General features: G+C 48.1%; 1 protein-coding gene across 2 annotated transcripts; it reads left to right on the top strand.

Annotated features, from left to right (window-relative positions):
- Positions 1 to 223: 223 nt before the first annotated feature.
- Positions 224 to 18,815, top strand: Ca6 (carbonic anhydrase 6). 2 transcript variants are annotated; one of them, NM_001134841.1, is given in 8 exon segments: positions 224 to 322; positions 3,004 to 3,186; positions 6,001 to 6,149; positions 7,474 to 7,566; positions 11,290 to 11,359; positions 12,944 to 13,101; positions 14,633 to 14,756; positions 18,316 to 18,814. In NM_001134841.1, coding segments are annotated over 8 exon segments (939 nt in total). In that variant the 5' UTR covers positions 224 to 249; the 3' UTR covers positions 18,405 to 18,814.
- Positions 18,816 to 21,715: the final 2,900 nt, after the last annotated feature.

The following is a 21,715-nucleotide window of genomic DNA, read 5'->3' as shown; positions in this document are numbered from 1 at the left end:
TGAGTTTCCAAAGATGTTGAACAACCAGACACGGGCTAATTGGCTATGGTAATGCCCTGGGAGGAGGTGAGGCACGTGCGTGAGGCACCAAGTCAGAAGGGCCATTGTGGGGAGCATGTTATTGTTCAGAGGGTGCAGCAAGGGCGGGATCAGCCAGCTGGACCTGGCAAATTGTTATTTACAGTTTCTGAGCATTTAAAAGAAGTGCAGCCCAGAACCTGTCCTGCATTCAGGGCTACAGCATCTGCCATGAGGGCTCTGGTGAGCGTGGTGTCCTTGTTCTTCCTGGGCATCCAGGCCCTCAGTGAGTGGAGCTACTCAGGTAAGCTGACACCTGGCACTTCAGGACAGAGTGACAAAGCAGCCATCTGCACTGGGTGTGTGGGTCCTCTGTTGGGGTCTGCCTGCTCCTGGTGGGTTCACATGTGTTTTGCTGTCTCTGAATGAACAGACTTAAAAGCTCCAATGAGCGAGAAGAGGAGACAGCGTTAGGACCTTTCCCGTCCAGTACTGGCTGCTTCGAGAGTCCACTTCTGTGAGGTTGTTATTGGTATCAGAATATGTGACAAAAGAGGCATCTAGAACCAAGGTCTCATAGAGACTACTAGGTCATAGACAGCTTCCTCCTCGGGAATGTGCCCGCTCAAGACTCATCCAGGTCGCCTTCCCTCCACCAGAGCTCACTGACCTGACCATTAGATGCCCAGTCAGACTTCCCAAAGGGAACTTAAGATGAATCTTCCCACCTGTTATCTTCTTAGGACTGGGTTGGGGGGTGGGAGTGCCTGGGGGAGGCTGGAGGCTACCGGACGGTGCAGGAGGCCAGAGGGAACAGGGCAAAGTCTGCTCTGAGTGGTCTGCCCAAGTCCTAGATGAAGGTGACCGTCAGGGACATTGTGGAGGCTCAGATAATAGAGTTCGGAGGGCAGGTCCACAAATTACCCTGTGGGAGATGGAGCCCACACCTGCCTGGGAGGGTTGTGGCTTTTCAGTGTCTCCCAGCAGACTCACCGGCAAAGCTTCAGGGGCGACAGAAGAGGGAGGATTGAGATGGCAAATCCCGGGGTTCTTTATGGTATCAGGGATTCCGAGACTGAAGGTCTCCCCCTCACATGGCCCCCGGAGGGCCTGGAGAACAGGGTGACTTTTTGTAAATGCCTGGTGGGTTCTCTCTCTCTCTCTCTTTTTTTTCCTTCTTTTCCCTAGCACTAGGACTGGAGACCAGCCTTGTGCATACTAGGCATGTGCTACAGTTGAGCCGTGCCTCTGGCTCCTTCCCAATACCTTCAAGACACAGACCTTAAGCTTTTGGATCAAGGGAGGGGCTGTGCCACGGAGAGACCTGCTCAAAACTTGGTTTGAATTATTGAGCAGGAGGAGACAACAATAAACTTTTCTGTTGACTGCAAACCAAGAAGCCCCAGCACGAGCACCGTACCTAGAACAAGCCAAGTGCTCATTGAAAGCTCCCGCTGAAGGGTCCTCAACTGCAAAGGGCAGAAGAGAGCTGGGCAGGGCGACCTCACCTTTAATCCCAATACTCAGGAAGCAGAGGCAGGCAGATCTCTCCTGAGTTCAAGGCCAGCCTGGTTTAGATACTGAGTTTAAGGACAGCCAGGGCTACATAGATAGAACCTGTTTCAAAAACCAAAAGTAAACCAAAACAAATAAATTAACAAAACCCTTCAGTGGTAAGGGTCTCTGTCATCTGCAGTGACCGCTCCTCATTACTCTGGCTTTGGGCTTTTTAACCACTTCCTAGAGGACATCCTTCCTCCCCTTCCTATCTCACTCCCTCCTTTCTTTCCTTTCCTTTTTCTTTTCTTTTTTTTTTTTTCTTTTGCTTTTGGAGACAGGGTTTCTCTGTATAGCCCTGGCTGTCCTAGAACTCACTTTGTAGACCAGGCTGGCCTCGAACTCAGAGACCCGCCAGCCTCTGCCTCCCAAGTGCTGGTACTAAAGGCGTGCACCACCACCACCACAAGGTTTTCTTTCTTTCTTTTTTTTTTTTTTAGGAGTATCTCGATATGTTGCCCAGGCTGGCCTTGAACCTCCAGCTCATTTACATTTTACATTTACACCTGGTATCACAGGGCTGTAATCCCAACACCCAAAAGACAGGAGGACTGCCACAAGTTCTAGACCAGCTAGGACTACATAGTAAGATGTTTCAAGGAACAAAACAAAACAAGTTATTTCCTGGGTTTAAAAAACCTTCTGCCTCTTACAGAGAGAGAGAGAGAGAGAGAGAGAGAGAGATCCTCTCAAGTCTGCCTCCTGAAAAGCTGGAATTATAGATACATCCAAGTTTTATTTTACTGTTTTAGTGTTAGTTTTTAAGGTAGGATTTAATGTAGCCCACGATGACTTGAAATTGTTTTGTAGCTGAAGACAAGTCTTGTGCTCGTGTTATCATCCTGCCTCTAACTCCACAGTGGCTCCGCCCCTGCCAAACACCCCCCCCACCCCACCCCCCCGCTCCTCGCTTCTCCCCTCTGTTTTAACATGATGCTTCTTCAGGTGTCCTGCATTCACGGGTTGTCGTTTAAATGGTCTTTGCCTTCCTAAGAACCAGAGAAGAAGCTAGAGCAAGAAGAAAGCTGCTGATTTGGGGACGTGTGATAGGAGGGCTTGGGAGTTGGAGCAGCAGGGGAAGCTGGGTAGGGGTGGGGCTCAAGTCCAGGGCTTGGAAAGGAACACTGTACTCTCTGAAAATGAGGTCAGGGGTTCTTGTTAGGCACAGGCTTCCTTCAGGAGCCTTTATCATGTGACTACTACAGGGCAGAGGGCCAACTACTCTGCAGGAGACCCTTGGACATGAATCACCAGCTCTGGTTCTCACCGCCGGTAGCCACAAAGGAAGAGCACCATCGCCACAACCCAAGTGTGGGGCTTAGTTTAGAGCTCTTCCACCCAGAAGCCCCTGACCCCAGCCTGGTGAGAAGCCCCAGAGAAGGCTCAGAGGAGTAGCTCTGAGTTGGGTCCCACTCTCTCCTGTTGCAGGGGATGACGGCCTGGAAGAGAGTCGGTGGCCTGAGAAGTACCCTTCCTGCGGCGGGGAAAGGCAGTCGCCCATCGATGTGAAGAGGAGGGAGGTGCACTTCAGTAGCTCCTTGTTGCCCCTGCACATGGTCAACTATGAGGAGGAGGGGCTGGAGCTCTCTATGACTAACAACGGACACACAGGTAGGGAGTACTGGTGGGGCTGGCTATCCAAACGGAGTGCGCATGCGTGCCAGCAGCAGGCGCAGAGACCCAGTTTTCTAGGGCTGAGGTAGGACCTATGGCCTTGCACATGTTAAGCAAACCCGGAGGAGGGCTGGCTCTACTTGTCAACGTTCCTCCTTTTAAAGACAACCCAGGCTGTTTTCAGTAAAGGAGATCCTGAGCTCCTGACCTTCCCCATTTAATGCTTCCTGAGTGCTGGGATTACGGAAGTATACTACCGCAGTTTATGTGGAGTTAGGTATCAAACCCAGCGCCCAGCGCCCAGCGCCCAGCGCCCAGCGCCCAGCGCATGCTGGTCAAGTATTCTACCTCAACCCCGTTGGGGGTCGGTCGCCTGAGGACAGCAAACATCTGGCCAGACACTGGTAAATCGTCACTCCTCACAAAGGGAGCAAATGCTTTCAACTGTCTATTCGGCGGAGGAAGCTCTGTGGGGTCTAGGTTCCTGGCTCCCACGACTCTCGGCAGAATTCACTCAGCAACTTCTTCCTTTAAGGTCTCTTCCATTCTTGAGAGCGTAGGTTTTTTGAGGCTCTAAATAGTAAGCGTTGTGTTCTACAAAGCCTGGAGTCGTCTGTTACGTTCATCCAATCACAGGCTCTGAACTCTTTAATACGATTTGGGAAGAAAGAACATTTCAAATATGAATGTTTGCTCTTTAAGAAAACATATGCCACCGCGGCCAATTAAAAACGTTTAAATGGTGTGTGTGTGGAGTGGGGAAATCTGATTAACACGGCCCTCTTGTGGAGATCAAGGGTTAACTTTATTTATTTTTTTTAAAGATTTATTCATTTATTTTTTTTTTCTTTTTTTCGGAGCTGGGGACCGAACCCAGGGCCTTGCGGATTTATTCATTTATTATATATAAGTACACTGTAGTTGTCTTCAGACACACCAGAAGAGGGCATCAGATCTCTTTACAGATGGTTGTGAGCCACCATGTGGTTGCTGGGAATTGAACTCAGGACCTCTGGAAGAGTAGTCGGGTGCTCTTAACCACTGAGCCATCTCTCCAGCCCGAAGGATTAACTTTATGACTAACATTCCCATGGGACATGGACATGGGGCAAAGGACATGGGAAGGAGCCCTCATCAGTCTTGCCAGCATGCAGCTCTGCCCACAAGTCATCTCAGTGGCCTGGTAGGCATCCGGGTGACTTTTTTTTCTCTTTTAATTTTATGTACATTGGTGTTTTATCTGCGTGTATATCAGTGTGAGGGTGTCAGAAGTCCTGGAACTGGAGTTACAGACAGTTGTGAGTCGCCATGTGGTGGCTGGGAGTTGAACCCAGGTCCTCTGGAAGAGCAGTCAGAATTCTTAACCACTGAGCCGTCTTCCCCAGTCCTATGGATTTAATAAGAAGACCTTGGCAGCAGGACAGATGTTGCTTTCGTAGTCCCAAATCAGATCCTTTTAAAGAGTGCTTTTGACTCACTGTCACTGCATGTGTGTGATGTATGTGTGCAGACACACATCACAGACATCAGAGGACCAAAGTCAAGGTGCCAGGCTTAGAAGTCAGGCTGTTTTATCTGCCAATCCATTCAGCTAGCCCCGTTTTTTTCCCCTCCTGGAGACAGGGTCTCACTTTGTAGCCAAGGCTAGCTGAGAACTCATGATCCTCCTGCCTCAGTATCCCGAGACTGCAGGAATACATATCAAACACCCTTTCTTTCCTCCTACACTGGAGACCTAGGCCTCGTGCAAGTGAGCTGTAGTCTCAGCTCTTAAGTTATACCTTTTTTTTGTTCATTTTTAAAACAGGGCCACATGGAGCCCAGGCTAGCCTCCAAATGCAGATGCAGCGAGATTGGCTTGAAATCCTGATCTTTTTGTCTCTGTTTCCCCACTGCTGAGATTACACGCATGTGCCACTGTGCCCCACTGGAGCCTTCCCACTCCAGCCTAGTCATTCTCTGGAGCCGCTACCCAGTTTTACTCTCGCATAGCTCATTCCAAGAGACAAACTTTTTAAAGGTCTGAGCCAATGGGGTGAACATCTGCAGTTATTTGACCTAAGTAATGTCCCCGTAGGAAGTCTGGGGGGCATGTGGCAGGAGAACCCATTTGTTTTCCCTCCGGCCTCACATTTCAGGGTTAGTATCTCAGTCAAAGTCAGTCCTAAGTTAAGCAAGAGCTCCGGTCCTGGCTGACTGTGTAACCTGGTTTCTGGTCTTCTGAGGACAAGTCGAGTCACATCATGATGGTGTGTGGTTAGAGATGAAGAGGTCAGGTTCTCAGCCAGCTCTGTTCCTGCCCAAGGCATAGTATGACACCGAGTCTTCCCATCCTCAGGGTCAACTTCCTTGTCCACAAAACAGGAGTGCTGGAGCCTGCCCAGCATGGTGCTGCCTCAGGCCCCAGCAGAGCTGGCACTTCTGTGGACTAGCTAAAGGACTAGCTACCTGGCTAAAAGCCATGAAGTCTTGCCTCAAACTTGCAGGAACAATCCTCCTGCCTCAGCTTCCAAGTGCTGGGATTAGAGGCATATACTCTGGGCAATATTTTTTTCTGAGCGTTCCCATTTTATAAGACCGACACACCGGATCTCCTGCACCATAGTCCTGCCCCTTGACTGGTTGGTTCTAGACAGAGAGGTGTCCTGACACCCACCTTGACCTGCTCTGTGCAACACAGGTGCCCCGGTGCCACCTTCTCTTCGGGGACAGTGTTCTGATCCATCAAGAACACCCCGGGTTGCCTCTGGTGGGGAGTGGGAGCTACTTATGGAAAATCTGAGTCTCGTTGTGCCATGTTCTCTCCCACAGTACAGATCACCCTGCCGAACACCATGTCCATGAGAGACTCTGACGGCACTGTGTACAGGACAAAGCAGATGCACTTTCACTGGGGCGGTCGGGACTCAGAAATCAGTGGCTCTGAGCACACCATCGATGGGATGAGGCACGCCATAGAGGTACGTAACAACCCCGACAGGGTCCCCTTCCTTTCAAGCTCCAGAGTCACCTTTCTTTGTGCCAGTGTCTGCAAGCCAGGTGTCACGTATGTGCACTTCAAGTGAGTGTGCACGCACATATATGTGCATATGCGTGGAGGCCAGGGGTTGATGCTGTCATCCTCTGCCATACACTCTATCTCACTGATGGGGCTCTCATCAGCTGGCCTCCGAGCCCCAAGGATCCTACCTCAGAGATTATAGATATGCAATACTGTGCCCAGTTTTCCTTTGTGGGTGCTGGGAATTGAACTCAGTTTCTCATGCTCAACAGCAAGTGCTTTACCAGCTGAGCCATTTCTCCAGCTCTACCTTTCTAATTCAAACGGCCAATTTTAATATTGGCTTATTTTTATTAAAGTAACCAATATGATTTCGTGCAGTGATTGATGATGGTTCAGTCACCCTGTGGTTGAATTTATTTTTGGTTCGTTCGGAAATGACTCTGTGTCGCTTGTAGGGGAATGTAAACAGGGTCTCTCTAGGGTCTCTCTTCAGAGAACTCACGACACGGCAGGAGTCTCTCATCTGTACGGCAGCAGGACTTCCCTTTTCTTTTTCTTTTCTTTTTCTTTTTTTTTTCAGAGCTGGGGACCGAACCCAGGGCCTTGCGCTTCCTAGGCAAGCGCTCTACCACTGAGCTAAATCCCCAACCCCTGGACTTCCCTTTTCAGCTGAATTTGTGTGTTAGCGTTTTTAGGGCACCTCTTTGGCCTGCATCCACCCTCGGGCTGATTTGCGGCTTACTGCTGATTCCAGTGGCTTCCTGAGGGGGGAGATCATTGCTTGCCCTCTTTTTTTTTTTTTTTTTTTTTTTTTTTCTTCTTTTTTTAAGGTTACACTGTAGCTGTCTTCGGACACACCAGAAGAGGGCATCAGATTCCATTACAGATGGTTCTGAGCCACCATGTGGCTGCTGGGAATTGAACTCAGGACCGCTGAGCCATCTCTCCAGCCCGCTCGCCCTCTTCTTAACCCCCCTAGAGGCCCCAGGAGGACATAGAGGGCTCATGTAATCCAGCCTCTGCCAGGGCGAGTTTGGGTCAGGGCAAACCAGAGCCACAACCTTCCAGAATCCCACTTACTCTCTTTTTAGTCTCAGAAACGTTTCTGGTCTTGACAGTTGGGATCTGTAGCCTGCACGGAAGGAGAGAGGCCGGAGTTGTTTGTGTGGTTTAGATTGAGGTCTCGGCGGAAGCCACTCACATTCTCTCCCTTCTCTTTAGAATCTTTAAGTGTTTGAAGACCAGAGGAACTACCCTTGACTTGCTTTTCTCACTCACAGATTCACCTTGTTCACTTCAACGAGAAGTACGAGACCTACGAGAAAGCCGTGGACCAACCAGACGGCTTGGCGGTGATGGCGGTCTTGGTTAAGGTAGGCTGGAACTACGCATGTGTGTCTGTCTGCATGTAGGTTATGGCTGGAACTACGCATGTCTGCCTTCTGCCAGTAAAAGGAACTACGCATGCGCGTCTGCACTCAGGCTATGCCCTCATGTCCGAATGAGGTATGCGGTCTGAGTGACACATCATCTTCGTTTTCTCTCTCCATCCCTTCCTAAGTTCAGCATTCCTGGGAAAGCTTCTCAGTAGTTTCTCCAGCCCTTGGTCACTCTTGTGTTATGAGCCATGGGGCCCTGGGGAAAAAGATGACTTAAAAGAGCTGGAATCCCAGAGGGGTTGACTAGACACAGGCTGGTCTAATGGGCCAGGTGAAGCCAGCCAGCCAGATTCTAAGAAAGTCCACGCGATGGACCTAGGGATAGGTCATTTGAAGTTGACAGGAATCTGGGCTGGAGAGCTCAGTGATTAAGAGTTCTGGCTGTTCTGGAGGACCTCGGTTCTAGGCTCAGCACTCACACGGCAGGCACAACCAGTTCCAGGAGACCCAGGCCTCTGAGGGCACCACCAGGTTTGCATATGGTACGCGGACATACATGCAGATAAAACACCCATACATATAAAATAAAAACAAATAAATCTAAAAAACGAATTCAAGGTGGACAGGAGTCTAATTCTCAAAAACTAAATATTGAACTGGATAAAGCCATAAGCAAAACGAAACACCCAGTTGTTTCCATAGTACCTCAGAACACAAACACGAAGCTGGCCGAGGCAGTGCAAACCCATAATCCTAGCATTCAGGCTGCTGAGGTAGAGGATGGAAGGTTCAAAGTCAGCCCAGGCTAGACAGTGAGAACTTGTCTCAAACAAAACATAGCAGAGCAAGATAAACAAAAGCAAAATAAAAAAACATGCAACCCTCTTCCCACCATTTTCAGCATGGGCTAGAGGCAAACAGTACATTAAAACATTTATTTCATGAAATCGGGTAGAATTTCTGCTAAGCATGAGTTCCAGAGGACATTCCCCCAGGGTTCTTCTGGCCCATACCCCTACTGTGGTCAGCCAGGAGGTTTTTTCAGGGCAAGGCTGGCCTGGAAAAACAAGTTACATTTCCACCTGGGCAGCAGAGCAGGCTGGGTGTTAGGTGCAAGTTGAAGCCCAGGACCACTGTTAGTGGAATAAAATGTGATCAAGTGGTCAGAAAACACAGAGAACTCACAGACAGAACAGTGCGAAGTGTTGGGGGAGTCGGGGGGGGGGGTAGGGGGCAGTCCAGTGACAGTGATATCAACCAATCAGATCTTTACCTGGAGGTCGATCAGAGGGGGGGGGCAATGGAGGCTATAGGAGCTACAAGGGTGTGGGCAGAGCTTCTCACAGAGAGGATCAGTAGAAAGGCAAGTCACAAGAACTTGTGGGGTTTGAGCATGGCCTCCATCCAGTTCACTATGACCACAGAACTACGACTGTCCCTAGGAATTCCAGCTAAACAAGAAAGGTGACATCTAACAGCCAAGTATGGCCAGTCAGTGGTGGCACATGCCGTTAACCCCAACGTTCAGGAGACAGGTGAATCTCTGTGACTTGACGGCCACTCTGGTCTACGGAGTGAGTTCCAGGACAGCTAGGGCTACATAGAAAAACCAGGCCTTGAAAAAACCAAAAGAAGAGAGCTAGGTATGTTGGTACTGCCTTTAATCCCAGTTTGAAGCCAGCCTTGTCTACATAAGAGAGTTTGAAACTATCCAGGGCAAGACTCTGTCTTAAAAATAAATAAACAGGGGGTTGGGGACTTAGCTCAGTGGTAGAGCGCTTGCCTAGCAAGCGCAAGGCCCTGGGTTTGGTCCCCAGCTCCGAATAAAAAAAGAAAAAAAAAAAAAGAAAGAAAAAATAAATAAACAAACAAGCAAACAAATGAATAAATAAAAGAGTGACACTTAAAAACTGAGCAGAGGGGTTGGGGATTTAGCTCAGTGGTAGAGCGCTTGCCTAGCAAGCACAAGGCCCTGGGTTCGGTCCTCAGCTCCGGAAAAAAAAAAAAAAAAACCCAAACCAAACCAAACAAACCAACCAAACAAACAAACAAAAACTGAGCAGAATTAGGTGTGGTAGCTCACACATGGAATTGCAGCACCCAGGAGGCTGAGCTAGGATTGTTGTGAGTTCAAAGCCAGCCTGGGATACATGGTGAGTTCTAGGACAACCTGAAGTAAAAAGGGAGACATCAAATAGTAAATAAATAGAAAGATAAATAAATAAACAGAATTTAAAACCTAGAAGTCTCAAGCTTAGAGGAGGCATTAACTAGTCTATGCTACTGGGGAGCACATTTTGCAGATTAATGTGCTCAGAGGCAAGACCTAAACAAGCAAAGAAATACACAAACAAGAAAGCACCCTAACACAATTTTAGAAGCTCAGAATCAGAATTGCTTCCATATACGGTCTGACATGTTCACATTTCAACAAGAGAGGGTTCCTATGCTAAGAAATAGGGAGATACAGGAACTGGGGAGCTAGTTCTGTCAGTGCTTTCCGTGCAAACTTGAGGACCCGAGTTCCAGTCCCAGCACCCACGTGAAAAGCCAGTCATGGTGGTACATATACATGTACGTGTACACATACACGTGCACACACACATGCACACACACTCACGCACACACACTCACAAACACACATGGGTACACACATGCGCACACGCTCAGGCACACACACACAGGCACATGCACACTATAAGGCAGAAATAAGAGCCAATGAGATAGCTTGGTGGCGAAGTAGACTGCCCTGCAAGTATGGTGGCCTCAATTCAATCCCTAGAACCTACATAGAGAGAGAACCAATTCCACAAAGGTGTCCTCTGACCTCGATACATGCATGACTCAGTCATGCGCCCTCCCCGATCATACAAACACAGTCATAATAAGGTTGAGAGAAGAAATCAGGAGAATAATATGAATAATTCACATAGTCTATATTGAAGGAGAAAAACCCCAACAGAACAGGCCACAGGGATCTGTCAAAGAGGTGCCTGCCTGTAAACCAGCACTTGGAAACAGTATTGGATTCTTGCAAATCCGAGCCCAGCATGATTCACGTAGGGAGTTCTAGACCAGCCCAAGCTACACTAGACAGCCCAAGCTACACTAGACAGCCCAAGCCCTGTCAGTGGTGGTGCACACCTTTATTCCCAGCACTCAGAAGCCAAAGGAAGGCGGGTCTTCCAAGCTGGAGGCCAGCCTGGTTTACACAGTGAGTTCCAGGACAGCAAGGGCTACATAAAGAAGCCCTGTCTCAAAAAAAACAAACTGAACCAAAACAAATTCAAACCTAAACTAACCAAATCAACAGGGGAAAACAACAACAAAATATGCCTTTTAGCAGAAGCAACTTTTATTTTCTTCTTTAAAAAAAAAAAAAATTAAAAAAAAAAAATCATTGACTCTGGCACCAATGGGTCTGGCGCCCTCTTCTGTTTTCCCTGGGCATTGCATGCGGAGGGTCGGCATGCAGACACACAGGCATACTCTGATACACATTAAACTAAGTCAGTCAAATCAATATTCATACAACAGAGTGTTCTAGCAATAAGGCTATAGCTTCTTCTGGGACATCATGTCTGTCAGGACCCCTGAGGATGGAGATGAGGGCAGTTGGTAGCAGGGGACAGTCAGCTTGTCTCCCACTAGGACACCGAGCCATGCTAGTGTGGGCCAAGTTCTCCCCAGTGCTGAGTGCTCTGTGCTTCTCCCCAGGTTGAGGATTACACAGAAAACGATTACTACAGCACCTTCATTTCTGAGCTGGAAAACGTCAAGTATACAGGTAAGGAATGCCCGCAGGAGGAAGGCTGTGTGGGTAGGGAAGCCACAACCCTCCAGAGTGAAGCTGGGTCTCTTTGACTGAGGGCCTTGTCCCGGCCCTTTCTGCTGTAGGTTAAGGAGGGGAGCGAGCCTCTGAGAAACCACACGTAAGTTCTTGTCCCCAGCCCTCTCTCCAGCTCCTAAGGACGGAGTTTTTTTTTTTTTTTTTTTTTTTTTTTTTTTTTTTTGGTTCTTTTTTTTGGAGCTGGGGACCGAACCCAGGGCCTTGCGCTTCCTAGGTAAGCGCTCTACCACTGAGCTAAATCCCCAGCCCCAAGGACGGAGTTTTAAGTTATCGATGTGTAGGGGTGTGTGTCCTTGTGCTTAGACACAATCTCCAAGGCCAGAGCCTTCATGATCAGTTGTCAAGAGAACTGGCTGCTCTCACAGAAGACCTAGGTTTGTTTTCCAGCACCTACATAGCCGCTCACAACTGTCTGTAACTCCCATGTCAGGGGATCTGAAGCCAGTTTCTGACCCTTTTGGGTACCAGGCATGTACATGGTATACACACATACATACATACATACTACATACATGCACACATACATACTACATACATACTACATTCTACATACATGCATACATACATACTACATTCTACATACATGCATACATACATACTACATACAATATTCTACACACATACGTGCATGCATGCAGACAAAATACACATACATAAAAAATAAAAATAAAATTTAAAATGTATTCTGTATGAAGAGTGAGGAGATGATTCTGCAGTTCCACAGTCATCAGAGTTCGGACGCCAGCAGCCAGCAGCCAGCAGTGGAGATCACTTGACATGGGTGCCGAGAGCCACACCAGGGGCTTCTGGGAGAGTAGTATAATGCTCTTAACCACTGAGCCATCCCTCTAGCTTCTGGAAGTCACCGGAAGGCACTTCATTTGTTTATTTTAAAAGATTTATTTATTTATTATATATAAGTACGCTGTAGCTGTCTTCAGACACACCAGAAGAGGGCATCAGACATCATCATAGATGGTTGTGAGCCACCATGTGGTTGCTGGGAATTGAACTCAGGACCTCTGGAAGAGCAGTCAGTGCTCTTAACCACTGAGCCATCTCTCCAGCCCCATTTGTTTATTTTAAAGATGAATCTACACATATGCATCGGACAGTTGTGGGCTGCCATGTGGGGGGCTGGGAATTGAACTCAGGATCTTTGGATGGGCATTGAGTGCCCTTAACCACAGAGCATCTCTCTAGGTCTAGAAGTCACTGTAAAGTCCAGGCTGGCTTTGAATCCAGGGACAGGTTTGGATCTCACTCTCCCAAGATAAATAAATAAACCATGTGCCCCACCAGGCCCAGCTCTTTGCTGTTCACCCAATCCACAGAGCAGTAAGCCAGGGGACAGTTTTTTAGCCGTCGGCTCCTTTATTCTGTGGAGTAATCCAGGGGACAGGTTTTCCTTTATTCTGTGGCTTAGGTCAGCCGACTTGAACATTCCTGAGGCAGAGCCCGAGCTCTCCCTCCTGGGGCGGCAGAGTTCCTTTCTCCGACATTCCCTGTCTTTTCTCTCAGGACAAACCACGACACTGAGAAACGTTAACATCCGGAACATGTTGCCCGGGGACATCAGACACTACTACACCTACCAAGGCTCGCTCACCACTCCCCCCTGCACGGAGAACGTCAAGTGGTTTGTGTTTCAGGATTCCGCCACCATCTCCAAGGCCCAGGTAACAAGAGCTCCACTCCTCAAAGCCTCCTCTTAACTGCCTGGGTAGCAAGGACACGCCCAGAAGCCCGCATGACTCGACTTAAGCCACACACAGGCACTGAAGCTGCCTCAGTCAGGGTTTCCGTTGCTGTGACAACACTATGACCAAAGAAATGGGCGAGGAAAGGGTTTACTTGGCTCACATTTTCATAGCACTGTTTGTCCTCAAGGGAATTCAGGACAGGAACCCAAACAAGGGAGGACCCTGGAGGCAGGAGCTGATGCAGAGGCTGCGGAGCAGCGGAGCTGCTGCCTGGCTTGCTCCTTTTTGCTTCCTCAGCTTGCTTGCTTTTAAAGATTTATTTATTTATTTTTATTTATTATGAGTACACCATAGCTGTCCTCGGACACCAGAAGAGGGCATCAGATCCCGTTAAAGACAGTTGTGAGCCACCATGTGGTTGCTGGGATTTGAACTCATGACCTCTGGAAGAGCAGTCATCGGTGCTCTTAACCACTGAACCAACCATCGCCCCAAGCCTGTATTCAGGGTTTTGAGGAGAATTGTTCTATAGGTCATCTTTTGTCTTACAGAATAATAAATAGTCCAGGCACCTGAATCAATCAATCAACCTCCGTCCCTCCCTCCTTTCCCCTCTCCACCCCTGCTACCTTCTCTTCCTCCTTCTGATAGGATCTTACTCTGTAACCCAGTCATGGCAATCCTCCTGCTTCAGCTTCCCGAATGTTAAGATTACAGGCAAGAGCCACCACGCCCGGCTCTGCCTGCCTCCCGACTCTAGAGGACAGACAGCACCACACGTAACACCACACGCCTTTTTTGGGCTGAGTACTGTAAGCACCGTGGGAGCCACAAGGCGAGTCTAATATTGCCTTAGACTGATATTTTCCCTCAGAAACGATTTTTTTCCTCTTAAACTTCATTTCTCTTCTCCAAGAGAAGATGGAAAAAGATTCTATTAGGCATGACCCTTCCATGCACCTGGGTAGCAGAGGCAGGCTGAACTTGGGGAGGTTAGCCTGGTCTACATAGTGAGGTCTAGATTAGCCAGGGCTATGTATCAAAACACTATAATAATAGTTGATTATTGTTATTGTTATTGTTATTATTATTATTATTATTATTATTATTATTATTATTATATCAAGAGTTAGCTACAGGGAGAGGGCAGGGGACTCAAAATCTTAGAGGGATGAAAATGAATGGAGAATCCAGACTTTCTCATGCAGCACGAAACAGTTTTCAAAGATGTAGCCAGAATATATTTTAGAAAAACAAACACTGAGCTTACCGTCATATATTTCTGTTACTGATTGTTTTTGTGCAAGTAACCGAGTACTAATATAAAAAGAGGAGGCGAGACTGTGTGGAGATGCCTGCTGGGAAGGTGGACAGACGGACGGTGAGGAAAAGGTTGCCAGACCGCTCAGAACAGATCGACTTGACGTTTTCTGACACGGTCACTAACTAAATGCTTTCCCATTCTCCAGTGCTTTCCGCCTCATAACTCACCTCATGTCATCTGCAGGCTGAGAGAATAGAGAATGCGGTAATGGATCACCACAACCAGACCATTCGAAATGGTTACCGCAGGACGCAGCCCCTCCACAACAGGGTGGTGGAAGCCAATTTCCCATACTCCCCGGATGAAGGTGAGTGCATTAACCCCTCGTTCCTTTGTGAGGTTCATGGAGCTCGGTGCCCTTCCCTCTTCTGCGCGGTCCCTTATGAGTAGAGAGGAATTCAAGGCAGGAATGCTTGCAGGAGCCAGCGTGGGCAGGGCAGGAGAAGATGGGGGACGCCAGTTGCTCGGGCTCCGTGAGAGAGCAGCAGAGGAGACACCACGTGCTTTGTAGCCTCCCTGGTCTTGAGAGTTACGGGGAGAAACTGGCAGAGATAATCTGAAAACTCTCCTCTGAGTGTAGGCCCAGCGAGCGGGGCGATTTCCCAAGAGCCTGTGCCTCCCTTCCTCTGGATCCCGAATAACTCTCACTTTACAAATCCCACCTCTACCCACCGCCCTACAAATTGAGGCCCATTCTCACCCCTCCCACTTTACTTCCTGGTTCATTTATTATTTCCTCTTGGGCCGTTTCCCAATACACTTTGGATAGAAAAGCGACACTGGGCATGAAGAGTGCCTGCTGTGCCCTGCTTGCAGGACGGGCTGTGACGATTCCTAGTCCTAGAGTGACGTCTGTCTGGTTCACGCAGATGCGGGCTAAGCAAAGAGGGTTCAGGGTGATGTCTGTCACGTGGTTCACTCAGACTCATTCTCTGGGCTTTTTGTTCCATGATTATTTTCCATGTTCCATTTTCTCTGATAAATTTTTTACTTTACTTAAATGTGTGTGTGTGTGTGTGTGTGTGTGTGTGTGTGTGTGTGTGTGTGTGTGTGTGTGTGTGTGTGTACTTTCTTGCAACACATACCATTCGGAGTTTTGTATCCCACATCCCAAAAGCTCTTTCCATGGGAGATTCTCCAGCGTGCCCTCAGACTCACCCAGACAGGGATACTCCCTGGTGTCAGTGTCCTACAGCTCCTGGAGGTCCTCCCGGTGAACCCACTGTGCAGGCAACTGCCTCACCTCCCACTGGGCATCAGGAGGCCTCGCCCCTCACTGCCACCCATGGCATCTCAATGGTTGGGCCCTGTGCTGACTAAAGTGCAGAGAAGAGATGTCTTTCAGCTCCACTCAGCCACATTGCGGGACTGCAGCTCTATAGGATTCCATCACGGATGACTATGTTAACTGAAAACAACATTTTATACAATCTTTTCTCTTTTTTTTCTTTTCTTTTTTTTCGGAGCTGGGGACCGAACCCAGGGCCTTGCGCTTGCTAGGCAAGCACTCTACCACTGAGCTAAATCCCCAACCCCTACAATCTTTTCCTTTTTTTTTTTTTTTTTCTTCTTTTCAGAGCTGGGGACTGAACCCAGGGCCTTGTACTTGCTAGGCAAGCGCTCTACTGCTGAGCTAAATCCCCAGCCCCCTACAATCTTTTCTTAACTGACCATATCAACTAATCATGCAGAAGAAACCAAGGAATCAAAAGTCCACAGGTTAGAGGACTTGGGATGTGACTTAACATTAGTACATGCGTGAGGCTCGGTGTTTGCTTTCCCAGCAGCATGCACACACACACCATACACAAATACATGTGAGTGCGCACACGCGCACACACACACACCACACACACACACACACACACCCGTACACAAGCACATATGTGCACACATACACACACACTCATACACAAACACATGTGCACACACACACACCATACACAAACACATGTGCACACACACACACACACACACACATGGGGAGGAACTATGGCTAATATTCTGTGTTCTCTCTTTCCTAAGGTACTTCCAAGTTTGATCTTTTAAAACTAGTCTTTCCTTTTTTTTTTTTTTTTTTTTTCTATTTTTCGGAGCTGGGGACCGAACCCAGGGCCTTGCACTTGGTAGGCAAACACTCTACCACTGAGCTAAATCCCCAACCCCTAGTCTTTCCTTTAAAATGTGTATAGATGGTTTATGTATACATGCGGTGTGGTTGTGGAGGCCCCAGGTCAACACTAAATGTCTTCTTCATTTGCTCGTCGTCATCATTCATTCATTCATTCATTCATTCATTCATTGAGATAGGATCTCACTATGTATTCTCATCCACCTGGATGAGAATTTTCTGTGTAGGCCAGGCTGGCCTCACACTCACAGACATCCATATACGTGCTTCTGTCTTCCGAGTGCTGGGATAAGGTGTGTGCCACCATGCCCAGCTCTCTAACGTTTTTGTTTGTTTGTTTTGAGGCGTGGTTTCTCACGGAAGCTGGAACTCATTGACTTGGCTAGGCTGTCTCTCTCCATCCCACTAGCGCCAGAGTAACAGGAACCAGTGCTTCTGTGAGTCTGCGGCTCTGGTGTCTCAGACCCTCATTTAGGAGACCTGAGGAATCCTGGGGTGACTGAGTAAAGGATGAAGCCCCAGGTGAAGGTGTGGTGAGTGTGTGTTGTTTGACCTGGGCACAGCCATGTCGGAGTCCCGAATGCCTCACCTCATGGCAGTAGGCAAAGCCTTCCCCAGGTGAGGCTCAGAGGAGCCCCAAAGCCTTCCTGGGGCCTGAGTGTGAGTGTTGGCAGTGTGTGCAAGGGTGTGCACGTATGAACGATAGCGTGTGCAGAAGCTAGTGCTGCAGCTTCCTCCTCCCAGCTGATTACTGCCCGATGCTGCTCCCTACTGAGATGTCTCCCACTGAGACTAGCTAGCCCCTCCTTCTAGGCCGTATGTAAGAAAGGTTCAGGGCTGTGCGTAGTAGGTGCACTCCATCAGAGTGAGTGGAACTTACCTGATTCCGGTATTCCTGTACGTGTCTCTGTCCTTCCTTTGTCCCCTTGTTGCCACAGTCAGGTTTCCAGGATCAAGCAATGTAGGATGTGGCACTTTGTTAGCTCAGCCATCTCTGTAGCTCTGTAATTGCTTCTTTCCTCCCTTCCCCTCTCTCTGTTTGTCTCTCTGTCTCTCTGTCTCTCTCTCTGTGTCTCTCTGTCTGTCTCTCTCTGTCTCTGTGTTTCTGTGTGTGTCCCTTTGGAACTCTGTAACTACTTCCTTCCTCCCTTTCTCTCTCTCTCTCTCTCTCTCTCTCTCTCTCTCTCTCTCTCTGTCTGTCTCTGTCTGCCTGTCTCTCTGTCTGTCTGTCTCTGTCTGCCTGTCTCTGTGTCTCTGTGTCTCTCTGTCTGTCTCTCTCTGTCTGTCTGTCTCTGTGTCTCTGTGTCCCTCTGTAACTCTGTAATCACTTATTTCCTCCCTTTCTCTCTCTCTCTGTCTCTCTCTCTGTCTCTCTGTCTCTTTCTCTGTCTCTGTCTCTCTATCTGTCTCTGTCTCTCTGTCTTTTTGTCCCTGTCTCTCTGTCTTTTTGTCCCTGTCTCTCTCTGTCTCTCTGTCTTTTTGTCCCTGTCTCTCTCTGTCTCTCTGTCTTTTTGTCCCTGTCTCTCTCTGTCTCTCTGTCTTTTTGTCCCTGTCTCTCTCTGTCTCTCCGTCTCTGTCTCTCTCGTGACAGTGCTTCCCTACATACCTCTGGCTGTCCTAGAACTCCTCTGTAGCTCAGGCTGGCCTTAAATTCAGAGGCTGGCCTGCCTACTGGGATTAGAGTCATGGACCTCTGTGCCCGTCTTAATTCTTCTTTTTCTTCAATGTGTTCTAGTCTCTAAGAACCACTTTTACATGCACGAGAAGATTTCACACGGTTTGAAACTAAAGAAAATTAAGAAGAAGAGAAACCACAGCCATTGAACCGGAAATGAGACACTGACACCAAGGGCTCACCCTGCCCCTTTGCTAAGGAATCCTGGAATGTGGGTCTCCTTGCAACCTGCAGCAAGGAGGTCTCTGACTAACCCAGAGGGAGTTCTCATCCCTGAGAGGAAGTGGAGCTGCGTCAGCCAGAAGAGAAGGGATGTGGGTGAGACCGAATGGACTTGGATGGATGTACAAGGAATCAGACCTTCCATAATCCCCTGTCAATCATCCACCTAAATTTGGGGTCTGCGGATGCAGCTCATGGTAGAGACCTTGTCATGACATTGAGTTTGATCCCCGGCACCAGAAAAAAAAGAAAATCTTTCACTTTGATCTACGTTATAAATCACCCCGAACCTCCCTTTTTAATGTAATAAAGTGATTTTGGAGATTTTCATTTTTAAATTATGTGTTACTACTCTTTTGTACCACTGTATTTTTTTAAATTGAGACTTATTTATTTATTTAAAGATTTATTTTATGTGTATGAGTACACTGTAGCTGTCTTCAGACACACCAGAAGAGGGCATCAGATCCCATTGTGAGCCACCATGTGGTTGCTGGGAATTGAACTCAGGACCTCTGGAAGAGCAGTCAGTGCTCTTAACTGCTGAGCCATCTCTCCAGCCCCCAAATTTGCTTTTAATTTTATGTGTAAGAGTGTTTTGTCTATATTTGTGTGTATAATATGTCTGTAGTCCCCAAGAAGGCCAGAAGAGGGCGGCGAAGCCCCCAGGACTGGAGTTACAGATGGTTGTAAGGAGCCTGTGGGTGCTGGGAATCGAACCATTTCCTCTGCAAGATCAACCAGTGACCCTAACCATTGAGCAATCCCCTCCAACCTCTGTGCCACTTGGAATAACCCTCATTGCCCTGTTCTGAGGGTCATGAGGTATGACCTCATGAGGGTACGGAGCTTGCAGAGGGATGTGTATTTCTTTTCTTCCTTCCTTTCTTTTTAAAAAAGGTTCATTTTTTATGTAATTGGTGTTTACGTGCATCAGTATGAGGTGCCAGTCCCCTCGGAACTGGAGTCACAGACTGCAGTGAGCTGCCGTGTGGTGGGTGCTGGGAACTGAACCTGGTCCTCTGGAAGAGCAGTGAGTCCTCTTAACCTCCGAGCCATCTCTCCAGCCACAGACAGAGGTCAGAGGGCACCTTATGGGAATCCATTTTCTTTCTCTGATGTGAGCTCAGGGATCTACCTTAGGCTGTCAGCCTTGGCTGCAAGTGTCTTTACCTACTGAGCCATCTTACCTACGCTCTTAAGTGTTATTTTAGTTCAGAGAATAGCAAGTGGGAAGAGATCATATCAGTCGTGCCAAATAGACATTGGGACTGAGTATGATAGCACACAACTTTAATCCCAGCTAAGACTCAGGAGGCAGAGGCAGAGGCAGAGGCAGGGGGATCTCTGTCACTTTGAGGCCAGCCTGGTCTACCTAGTGAATTGCAAGATAACCAGAGATTACATAGTGAGCCACATCTCAAAATACATTCACACACACACACACACACACACACACACACACACACACACACACTCATGTAGACACACACACATACACACGCACCCGCACACCCATACACACACGCACACACACATACACACACATACACACAATACACCGACAGACACATACACATGTACACAAGCTCAGCGGCATACCTAGCACCATGGGAAAAGCTGAATTCTGTGTATCCATAATACTCTCAACAATGCTGGTAAGGGGTCTGGGGAGAAGGAGCTGTTGTAACTTTAGATTTTTCTCAACCCTAATTTTAATATGGTTCTTAAGTGCTTTGGCCCCTCTCCTAGCCCACCACCCACTGGGGAAGTGCGAAAGAAAGGTTATTAGGGGGGTTGGGGATTTAGCTCAGTGGTAGAGCGCTTGCCTAGCTAAGCGCAAAGCCCTGGGTTTGGTCCCCAGCTCCGAAAAAAAGAAAAAAAAAAAAGAAAGAAAGAAAAAACAAAAAGAAAAAAAAGAAAGGTTATTAGGATACGGGGGTGGGGGGGAGTGGACCTGTTTAGAAATGGTTCTTTGGAGCAAATCCTATCTCCTTTGTTAGGAAATTGCAGTTCCGTTCAAAGGTCAGCAGTGGCAGCTTGATCCACTCGCAAACATTTCACAAATACACCAGCAATCCAGTTCAGTCATGTTGGGACAGCAGCGGCAGCAGCCGTGGCCTGACTAAGAAGAGACAAGCCTGGCCTCACCCGTTCTCCTTAGTTGTGGAGGAGACTCCATAACCCCTTGTCTTGTATCCTTGACTCTAAAGCCAGAATCACGTGGCCGTGGGCCCCTTGTTCTAGTACATCTTCACCAGCTTTCTGTTTTCAGTGATTTCCTTCACTGCCTAAGCTGGGTCGTCCTGGGACTCACTGTGTAGACCAGGCCTGGGACTTTCCAGCACTTTAGGTGGCTAACAGTTCTCTGTAACTCCAGTTACAGGAGACCTAGTGCCCTCGGTGGCCTCTGAAGGCACCTGCATGCATGTGGAACACACACACACACACACACACACACACACACACACACAAGCATACTCATGCACTTAAAATAAGATAAAATGAAACAGAATAAAATAAATCTGAAAAGAATCACCTTTCAAATAAATCCGTATTCGCAGGTTCTGGCTGGACCTGGTTTTGGTGCATGGTTGACAATTGCAGTTGGTAAGGGCATTTTTCCTTGGAGCAATTCCAGCTCGTGGGTTCAAAAGGCACAGTTGGAGAAGCTCTTTGACATAACAGACTCAGGTTATGGCTGCCGTTAGTGCCTAACAGGAGGACGGCCCATAGGATCATGCTATTACATATGAAGGATATGATTATGCCATATATAATCATATAATGCACAGTTATGGATACTTATTGTAAATAATTAGCAATTTTCTTTAGCATTAAAGCACATTATATAACATACCATATATCTTACCTCATGGCATACGGGATGGTTCAGGGTGACAACTTTCAGAAACACAGAGTACTGCTCACACCACTGCTCACATGAGACAAGCTGGGATTGATTTCAGGAAATGCAGGTCATGAAAAAATATGTAATACACTCCAAAGAGGGAGCTCCACAGGTCAGGTATGGTGCTGCACACCTGTGGGACTGTGAAAGGCAGCCTTGTTCTTGGTTGAGCTAAGGCTAGAAATCCCGGAGACTCTGAAGGGACAGCAGGAGCTTTGCCTGTTCCCGTGTACCAGGCCCCTGTCACTAGCCGCAGCCACCCATGGATTTGTGGCCACCAGTCACCTAAGGACAATACCCGAGAGCCCTTCCACATGCAAAGGAAGT

Source organism: Rattus norvegicus, chromosome 5, assembly GCF_021556685.1.
Source record: "Rattus norvegicus strain SHRSP/BbbUtx chromosome 5, alternate assembly SHRSP_T2T, whole genome shotgun sequence".
Lineage (NCBI taxonomy): Eukaryota > Metazoa > Chordata > Mammalia > Rodentia > Muridae > Rattus > Rattus norvegicus.
This window is presented reverse-complemented; position numbering and strand designations above follow the sequence as displayed.